Source organism: Bubalus bubalis, chromosome 11, assembly GCF_019923935.1.
Source record: "Bubalus bubalis isolate 160015118507 breed Murrah chromosome 11, NDDB_SH_1, whole genome shotgun sequence".
Lineage (NCBI taxonomy): Eukaryota > Metazoa > Chordata > Mammalia > Artiodactyla > Bovidae > Bubalus > Bubalus bubalis.
Window position 1 is genome coordinate 77,831,472 of NC_059167.1, and position 9,913 is coordinate 77,841,384.

General features: G+C 41.5%; 1 gene segment (V, D, J or C); it reads left to right on the plus strand.

The window, feature by feature from the left end:
• Positions 1 to 6,138: 6,138 nt before the first annotated feature.
• On the plus strand, positions 6,139 to 7,240 carry LOC123464687. The segment is given in 2 exon segments: positions 6,139 to 6,569; positions 6,662 to 7,240. Coding segments are annotated over 2 exon segments (447 nt in total).
• The last annotated feature ends 2,673 nt before the right edge of the window (positions 7,241 to 9,913 follow it).

The window sequence follows — 9,913 nt, forward strand, 5'->3', positions numbered from 1 at the left end:
GGAGCAGAACTCCAATACTCTTGCCTGGAGAATCCTCATGGACAGAGGTGCCTGGAGGGTTACAGTGCATGGGGTCTCAAAGAGTTGGACTTGACTGAGTAAATAAGCACAGCACAGCACCATATATACTAAAAGTACACAGGGAAATAAGTTTTTACGGAGTGTTTCAATAATGGTTCTGTGAATTCATGTTTAAAATTGTCTTTTGGATAACTGAAACACTTTTGATCTGTTTCTTTTGAAATATGCCTCGATTATTTTTGCTTTCCCTTGTGAAATGGTTGATTTTTTACCACTGTACCACCTGTGTCTTAAAAAAAAATCCCGCAAAGAGAATGAAGCTGGCTGATAATATTTAAAATGAAAATGCAGAAAGCAAGAAGAAAATAGCAGAAAGGAAGAGTCATGTCCACTCTGCTATTTTCTTCTTGCTTTCTGCATTTTAAATATTATCTGCCGACTTCACTCTGTGGGAATTTTTTTAAGACACAGTTGGCTCAGTGGTAAAGAATCCGCCTGCCAATGCAGGAGACGTGGGTTCAATTCCTGGGTCAGGAAGATCCCTTGGAGTAGGAAATAATAACCTGCTCCAGTATTTTTGCCTGGAAAATTCCATAGACATAGGAGCCTGGAGGGGTATAGTCCATGGAGTTACACACACATTTTGTAAAGTGTATTTTAGTTAACATTCGATAGTATAATTAGCTGAAAGGGAACAAATGAGTGAATAGCTACTACCAAAAGCCCTGAGTTTGAAACCTTAATCGTTCTCTCAGGATATTTTACGTATTACAATTTGATATATACAGTAAGTGAGGATGCCAGTGTCAATTAGTATATGAAATATTAGTAAAACTCAATCTTATTCCAAATTTTTACACTTAAAATACATACCGTATAAGTTGTAATATATTCTTCCCATATCTTTGTTAAATTATCTTTGTCTTTTTACCCAGATCTTTCCTTCCCACTTTAGAGACTAAAGGCCTAGGACAGATATGTGATTTTCATTTTTTTTTTTTATCAGAAGTCTCTGGAGTTTTGTTAAAAAGAGTAGATTTTTTTCTCCCCTACGTTCCAGAGTAACTGAATCATAGTTTGCAGGGATGGGACCCAGAAGTCTGTATTTTCTATAAATGTCTCTCTGGCAATTCTATTGCTCATCGAAGTTTGATGTGAGAATCTCAGATTCAGGAGCCCAGATCTTGAGGCTTTAGCCACTATTCTCTACTTTTGTGTGCATGCTAAGTTGCTTCAGTTGAGTTGACTCTTTGCGACCCTAAGGACTGTACCCTGCCAGGCTCCTCTGTCCATGGGATTCTCCAGGCAAGAATACTGGAGAGGGTTGCCATGTCCTCCTCCAGGGGATCTTCTTGACACAGGGATCAAACCTGTGTCTCTTATGTCTCCTGCATTGGCAGGTGAGTTCTTTACCACTAGCGCCACCTGAGAAGCCCATTCTCTGCTTTTCAGTTCAGTTCAGTTCAGTCACTCAGTCGTGTCTGACTTTTTGCGACCCCATGAACTGCAGCATGCCAGGCCTCCCTGTCCATCACCAACTGCTGGAGTCTACCCAAACCCATGTCCACTGAGTCGGTGATGCCATCCAACCATCTCATCCTTTGTTGTTCCCTTCTCCTGCCTTCAATCTTTCCCAGCATCAGGGTCTTTTCAAATGAGTCAGCTCTTCGCAGCAGGTGGCCAAAGTATTGGAGTTTCAGCTTCCACATCAGTCTTTCCAATGAACACCCAGGACTGATCTCCTTTTGGATGGACTGGTTGGATCTCCTTGCAGTCCAAGGGACTCTCAAGAGTCTTCTCCAACACCACAGTTCAAAAACATCAATCCTTCGGCACTCAGCTTTCTTTATAGGCCAACTCTCACATCCATACATGACCACTGGAAAAACCATAGCCTTGACTAGACGGACCTTTGTTGACAAAGTAATGTCTCTGTTTTTTTAATATGCTGTCTAGGCTAGTCATAACTTTCCTTCAAAGTAGTAAGCATCTTTTAATTTCATGCTGCAATCTCCATCTGTAGTGATTTTGGAGCCCAGAAAAATAAAGTCAGCCACTGTTTCCACATCTATTTGCCATGAAGTGAGGGGACTGGATGCCATGATCTTAATTTTCTGAATGTTGAGCTTTAAGCCAATTTTTTCACTCCTCTTTCACCTTCATCAAGAGGCTCTTTAGTTCTTCTTCACTTTCTGCCATAAGGGTGGGGTCATCTGCATATCTGAGTTCATTGATAATTCTCCCAGATCTTGATTCCAGCTTGTGCTTCCTCCAGCCCAGTGTTTCTCATGCTGTACTCTGCATATAAGTTAAATAAGCAAGGTGACAATATACAGCCTTGATGTACTCCTTTTCCTATTTGGAACCAGTCTGTTCCATGTCCAGTTCTAACTGTTGCTTCCTGACCTGCATACAGATTTCTCAAGAGACAGGTCAGGTGGTCTGGTATTCCCATCTTTTCAGAATTTTCTCTGCTTTTAGTAACATCCAAATTGTATAGGCATATAAATTGATATATGTTTGTGCCACTTCTTTAGGCATATTCTGTTCTGGGTTATTGCGTGTTTAAAACTGTGTTAATCTTGCCTTTTCAGCAAATGGAATGTCTGAGTATGAGCCGTGTGTGCGTCTTCTCCATGAGTTCCGCACGTGTGCTCTTGCTGCTCCACAAACAGGGAATAAGCCCACAGCCCCTCGTTGCTTTGGCAAGCAAGAAGAGACAGAGAATTCCTTTCGTTCGTATAGGAAGTTGTTTTCAGTTCATTGAGGAGTGACATATTGAAAACCCTACCTTTTATGTTGGTGTTTTGATTCTATTGTTTAAACTGTCAAGAACTAGTCTTCTTACCAGATTTTTTCCAGCTTACATGTAGAACACTAAAGGTGTTCTTACCCAAAGGGGAAGTGGGACAAGAATGAAATAAAAGAAGGGGAAAATACAGCTGATGAGAGAGCATTTATGAAGAAGAGCGCTCAGTGACAGCACAGTGTTAAAAGCATCATGAAGCTCTCAGTTCGATGGTGACTTGTGAAACATTCACAGGAGAGTAAAATGCCCTGTACTCCCCAATCCTGGAAGTTTGTACGTATATAGAAATTTCCATTTTTTTTGAGATTTACTTCTCATTAAAAAGTTCGTGGTTGAGAAAGCTTTGCTAAGGCTCCTGAGACTAAAGATGCCCAGCAGGGCTGAGACTAAACATGGAGAGTCCAATGCAGTGGGCACAGAGCTGTCCAAGGTGTCCCTAGATTGATCTGCTCTGCCTGCTGCTCGTCATATCCGCATTGCTGCTAATGCTTTCTTGGGGTCAGTAGATCATTCAGTTCTTTCAATGTCTGAGGACCGCCTAGAAGCAATGATCTATGGGCTGCTTTGATTATGTGGCACATACATATGAAGTCAGTATTTGGTATACACCCAGTTAAAAGATAGCCTCTAAAGGTAAGTAGCACATAAGAATATGATTGTATAACTTTATTCGGATAATGAAATTTCTTTCCAATATTGTAAGGTATTTTAAAAAAGTAAATGGTCAAAATTGAAATTCTCAATGTGATTTATGCTTTTACAGTCAGAAAAGTATGGGTTAAAAGCTTTGTTCCGTTTCTTTAAGGATGGCTTGAATAATCTAATATTCCTGAACTCCTAATATTTTCATCTGTAAAATATTAAGAGGAAAGATAAGTCAAGAAATGTAATGGGCTTAACATTAAGCTCACAGTAGACATTTGATGAATAATACCCTCATCAATCTCATAAAGCACATAAGAAGAAGAGGTAGTGAGTCTATTTTGTTCAATTCTGAAAGCTCAGTTGATGCCCTAGGAATCCTTTGGATGTGTAGCCTCTTAAAGGTTTAGTTCATTTGTGTCTCTTGGAATTGATTATTAAATAGTTGAAGGTAAGCCCAATGAGTCACTGCACTATCTAGGCATAGTTCTACATGCTTTGTATGCTGTATCTGTATAGGAGAGAAGAAGTAGAGATTAGGCAATTTCCTGGAAAATTTAGTTATGGCACCAAAGTCTATATTGGAGTATGGTTTTGACTTATTTATCTTGCTACATCAATCACAGTGCTGTATAGATATGTCTGAGCAGACATTTAGGATAAACCCACATTTTGCCTGATTGATAGGGGAACCCTAAACCCAATGTCAGGGGACTGTATGTTCTCTGTTTTCCTCTCCAAGTCTACGCTCCATCCTGCTCTACACCCAGGAGGCTGACTTCTGTGCACTTGTCTTTTTTGCTTCTAGTTGGGTTTGGCCCAGTGGGAGCCACTGGCAGGAAAGACTGGTCAGCCTGTTTGTATTCTGCGATCTTTCTTTTCCTGTGCTGAAATCCACAGGTCCTGTGGATCCACCTCAGTGACAGGTCTCCCAGGCTGGGATAATTTCTTCCTCCTCTGTCCCTTCAAGCCTAGGAGTGGTGAAGCCTACTTACTGTTGTTGGTCCCAGGGTGCTTTACCTTCTCTTGTAGATTTCCCCTAATCCTGCACATGTATTTAAAAATATTCCTTTCTTTAAGCTTTCCCCAATCATTCCTCTGGAGATGACTGCCAGTGCCTTTTAAGAGACAACACTAACACTTAAACTTTAGACAGAAAGAAAGAAATTTATCTATTTTCCCATTCATCATAAGCCTCTTTGGGACTTGAAGATTATTATTTAAAGATAACTTACATATTTCAAAGAAAGACATTATAATAAGGTCAAGGTTTCAATTAGTGAAGTATGAGGTCCTTAGCAAAGCTTTGAGAAATAGCTATGTTCCACATTTTTTTTCTGATTGAAAGCAAAGAGATTTTCTATCCTCTTTCTAAATTGTGTGGTTTCTTTGGATATTACTTAAAGGAAAACTAAGGAAAATCAGAGAAACAACTTCTTTATACTGATACTTGCTTATTTTCTTTAAGTTCAACTCTATTGAATAATCACTCTGCTGCCACTGTGGCATTTTTTAGTGTAAAACTTTAGCCTGTCTTCCCCTTAAAATGAACTCTTTGTCATCATCATAATACCTCACACTTAGGTAACCATCAACTTTTAATCCATGTGTATTTCATCTGAAGTCTGTTTTAAGTAGTCTCTCTATGTGGAAAATTTCTATTTTTGCAAACCTTCATAGAAGTTTTTTAGCTGTAAAACCTACTGTTTAATAGGACAAATATTTATAACAAGTTTATAACACCATCCCTTCTTTTTTTCCTCTCTAAAAATGTTTAAAGAGAAGGTTCAATTTCTTCTTGTATGACTATTTAAATATCATAGGGAGGGGTCCAAACAGACCCAACCAAGAGAAAAACTAAAGTTACATTGTGGTCAAAGAGATTTAATTGGAAGTCGGCTCTAAATTATTTCTAACGAGATCAATAAGCTCATTCTTACCATTCATCTTGTCTTGCTTTACTCTTCCCTTATTTTGTTTTTTCTTTTCTCTCACTTTTCTTTCTCTCTCCATTAAATGCTATGCTTTCCTTCCTTTTTTTTCTGTTTCCCCATCCTATCAAAATATGCTTTTCCTTTCTTTCTGTCCCTGTATTATCTTGAGAGAGTATAAACCATTTAAACCACTCAGGATGAATTTTTTCCCACTTTGGTTCACACAGCCCTGATTCTTCTCCTTGAACACCAATGGAAAATGTAGACATCCAGAGGACTGGTCCTGTGATAAGTCCTGGAAGCGCCAGGGGTGTGTGTGTTTGTTTGCGTGTGTACTCACGAGCTGTGTCTGACACTTTGTGACTCCATGGACTGTAACCCTCCAGGCTCCTCTGTCCATGGAATTTTCTAGGCAAGATCGAGACAGCAAAAGAGACACTGATGTATAGAACAGTGTTTTGGACTCTCTGGGAGCGGGAGAGGGTGGGATGATTTGGGAGAATGGCATTGAAACATGTATAATATCATATATGAAATGAGTCGCCAGTCCAGGTTCGATGCACGACACTGGATGCTTGGGGCTGGTGCACTGGGACGACCCAGAGGGATGGTATGGGGAGGGACGTGGGAGGCGGTTCAGGATGGGGAACACATGTATACCTGTGGCGGATTCATGTTGATATATGGCAAAACCAATACAATACTGTAAAGTTAAAAAAAAAAAAAAATACTGGAGTGGGTTGTGATTTCCTCCTCCGAAGGATCTTACTGACACAAGATGTAATCTGAATCTCCTGCATTGGCAGGCAGATTCTTTACTGCTGAGTCACTCGTTAGGCGGCTCAGCTACTCGAGTAGAAAGTCTCCTGATTCTAAGTGGGCTCTAGGGGGCGCTGCACTGGCGGTTTGTCTTGAGCGCAGGAGGTGCTTTAGTCTTGCTTCTCACGGAGGACTGAGGGAAGAGCTTGCTCTACTGAGAGAAGATACAGGTGCCAGGAAGCACCAGGGGGCATTTATAAAACGCTGTGCTCGTGGAGAACATAGTCTCTGGGGGGTGGTGCCATATCTCCAGCAAAGGTGAGCTGCAAAAGAGCCCCCATCCAGCCCAGCTTGAGCCATGGCCTCTGCACACATCTGGACACTTGGGATTCTGTTTACACTCAGTGAGTGATGTTCCCTTCCCGTTTTGCTCTTGTATTATCCGCTTATGTTCTTTTTCAGAAGCTTCACCGATGTATTCTGCGTTACTTTACAGGTGGGCTGAGAGCTCAGTCGGTGACTCAGCCAGAAGCTGAGGTCCCTGTCTCGGAAGGGGATCCAGTGACTGTGAAGTGCACCTATTCAGTTTCGCGGAGCCCTTATCTTTTTTGGTATGTCCAGCATCACAATCAAGGTCTCCAGTTTCTTCTGAAATACATCTCTGGGGACACCTTGGTTAAAGGCAACTATGGTTTTGAGGCTGAACTTAACAAGAGCCAAACCTCTTTCCACCTGAAGAAACCATCTGTTCTAGGGAGTGACTCTGCCTTGTACTTCTGTGCTGTGAGGGACACAGTGGTGGGGGCCGCAGGGAGAGCTGAATGCAAACCCCTGAGCACAGAAAACCCTACTCCTGAAGCCTTAGTGTCCCTCCACAAGGTGGCGGTGTGGCTCTAGGATTTGTTCTTCATTATAACTTTTTTTTTTTTTTGGTAAAGCCACAAAATTTGTTCATTTGACAAGTATATATTGAAATAAATCGTGTGTGCCAGATACTCTGCTGAGCACTGATCATAAAGAGGTGAAGAAACCATCCTTGATCTGCAGATGCCAGGTGTGATCCCAAACATTTGTGAACCCCTTTAATTCTCACCGGAGAAGGCAATGGCACCCCACTCCAGTACTCTTGCCTGGAAAATCCATGGACAGAGGAGCCTGGTAGGCTGCAGTCCATGGGGTCGCTAGGAGTCGGACACGACTGAGCGACTTCACTTTCACTTTTCTCTTTCATGCATTGGAAAAGGAAATGGCAACCCACTCCAGTGTTCTTGCCTGGAGAATCCCAGAGACGGCGGAGCCTGGTGGGCTGCCGTCTATGGGGTCGCACAGAGTCGGGCACGACTGAAGCGACTTAGCATTAGTATTAGCATTAATTCTCACAACTCTTCTCATGAGCTTCACTTTGCCGATGAAAGCATTCAAGCTCAGAGAATTTATGTATCTTACTGAAGTCACAGAACTGCTCAACAGTAAATTGAAACCCAGGCAGCCTACCTTTCAGGCGTGTAGTCTAACCCCTCTACTTGTCCTCAGCGTATAGGCTGCTCCAGGTATGAGACAGATTTCAACAGTGGTGTAGCCCTCATTCCCAAAATAGTCCCTGTTAATAAAAAGTGTTGGTTGTAGGAATGAACAGTAAACTGCTAACTCAAAACAGTTTGGTAAGTGCTCAGACAGAGAAGTGCACAAAATGCTATGTGACAAAAGGAAGTAGAGATAATTTGACTCTGAAGGAAGGAGAGAGAAAGCAAGTGAGACATAATGTGAGGAAGATTCAAAACAATGGAAGATTTAAGTATGTTGTATGAACATGTAGGCCGATTACAGCTCCTGTGCTCACATCTTCTTACCTATACGCTTGTGAAGGACTGGACTCAGCGCCTCTCTTTTTTTCTCTTTTCAACTTAGAACTTCCCAGGAAGGGCTCTGGTTGACTCAGTGTGAGCCAGATGCTATTCCCTGGAAGTTGTGGTGGCTACTAGGGTTAGCCCAGCTTTGCTCTACATTTGATCAGTTAATTAGTGGTGTGTGGGGGATGATTCTGCAAGAAATTAGCAGCTCCATTTTGAACCATATGATTCAAAGGAGTATATCCCCAAAGAAATTAATTTTTATGTAGAGAGTTACATTTCTTTATTTTCTTCCAAATGGATAGACATTTGTAGGAACACTACTTATTGAAAACTTCACTTTTGCTCCATCAATTTGGGATACTGCATTTATAGTATACTAAATTCCTATATATACCCAGATCTATTTTTGGATTCTATTCTTGATGGGGATACCTTAGCCCAACATGAATACAATCCCTGCAAAGGGCCATTCCTCGACCACCCCTTGGGCTTGTGTTGTGTATACACTGGTGGAATATCTACATCAGGGAAGAAGGTCCTTGCAAGAAGCACATGCAGACCTTAAAAGTAAATCTGGGGAATCTTTGTGTGCAGGGAATCCTGGGATCTGAGTAACCAGAGCAAGATCTAAAAGAGATATATCCTTGACTCAGTGGACTTCTCAGAGGCAATGATGTGGGAGGATGGCTAAGGAAGAGCCTTTTATAATGGAGGACTAGGGAAGGGACATTGTGTGCTCAGGTCTATATTCCCCCCTAACTGAGGTGGTGGCTGCTACTGCTGCTGCTGCTAAGTCGCTTCAGGCGTGTCTGACTCTGCGCGACCCCATGGACTGCAGCCTTTCCGGCTCCTCCGTCCGTGGGATTCTCTGGGCAAGAGTACTGGAGTGGGTTGCCATTACCTTCTCTGACTGAAGTGGCTAGGAGGGAGCAAATTAGTTTCATTGGAAGTTCTGTTTTGTCATTTGGTCCTGGTAATTGGCTCGTTTGACCTTGACGAGGAAACTTAGCTTAGTATTCTTTTTTTCCTTTACTGGAAATATGTTCTGGAAATGTTTTTTATAATCAGGTAACTTTTAAGTAAAACCAGACATTCAATGGAGTTTTTAATTTATAATATTCATTTTTATCCTCTCTTTTATCTCATTTTAAGGACGCTATGGAAATAGGACTAAGCATAAATTATATTTTATGGTTCTTCTTCTTAGTAACTATGCCACAGTGGATCAGCCATTTACAATCTATGTGCCTCATCTCCTAAATCATAAAATTGAGATAATTGGAAGGACTGTTGTGAGGATTGTTGTACATATGTGTTGGACCCTGAGTAGAAGTGGGTTTTGAGGGAGGCATAGCAATGAGAAACTTAGTCACTGCTATGGACTGAAGATGATGCTGTGAAAGTGCTGCACTCAATAAGCCAGCAAATTTGGAAAACTCAGCAGTGGCCACAGGACTGGAAAAGGTCAGTTTTCATTCCCATCCCAAAGAACAGCAATGCCAAAGAATGCTCAAACTACCGCACAATTGCACACATCTCACATGCTAGTAAAGTAATCCTCAAAATTCTTCAAGGCAGGCTTCAGCCATACGAGAACCTTGAACTTCAAGATGTTCAAGCTGCTTTTAGAAAAGGCAGAGAAACCAGAGATCAAATTGCCAACATCCGCTGCATCATGAAAAGCAAGAGAGTTCCAGGAAAACATCTATTTCTGCTTTATTGACTATGCCAAAGCCTTTGACTGTGTGGATCACAATAAACTGTGGAAAATTCTGAAAGGGATGGGAATACCAGACCACCTGACCTGTGTCTTGAGAAACCTGTATGCAGGTCAGAAAGCAACAGTTAGAACTGAACATGGAACAACAGACTTGTTCCAAATAGGAAAAGGAATA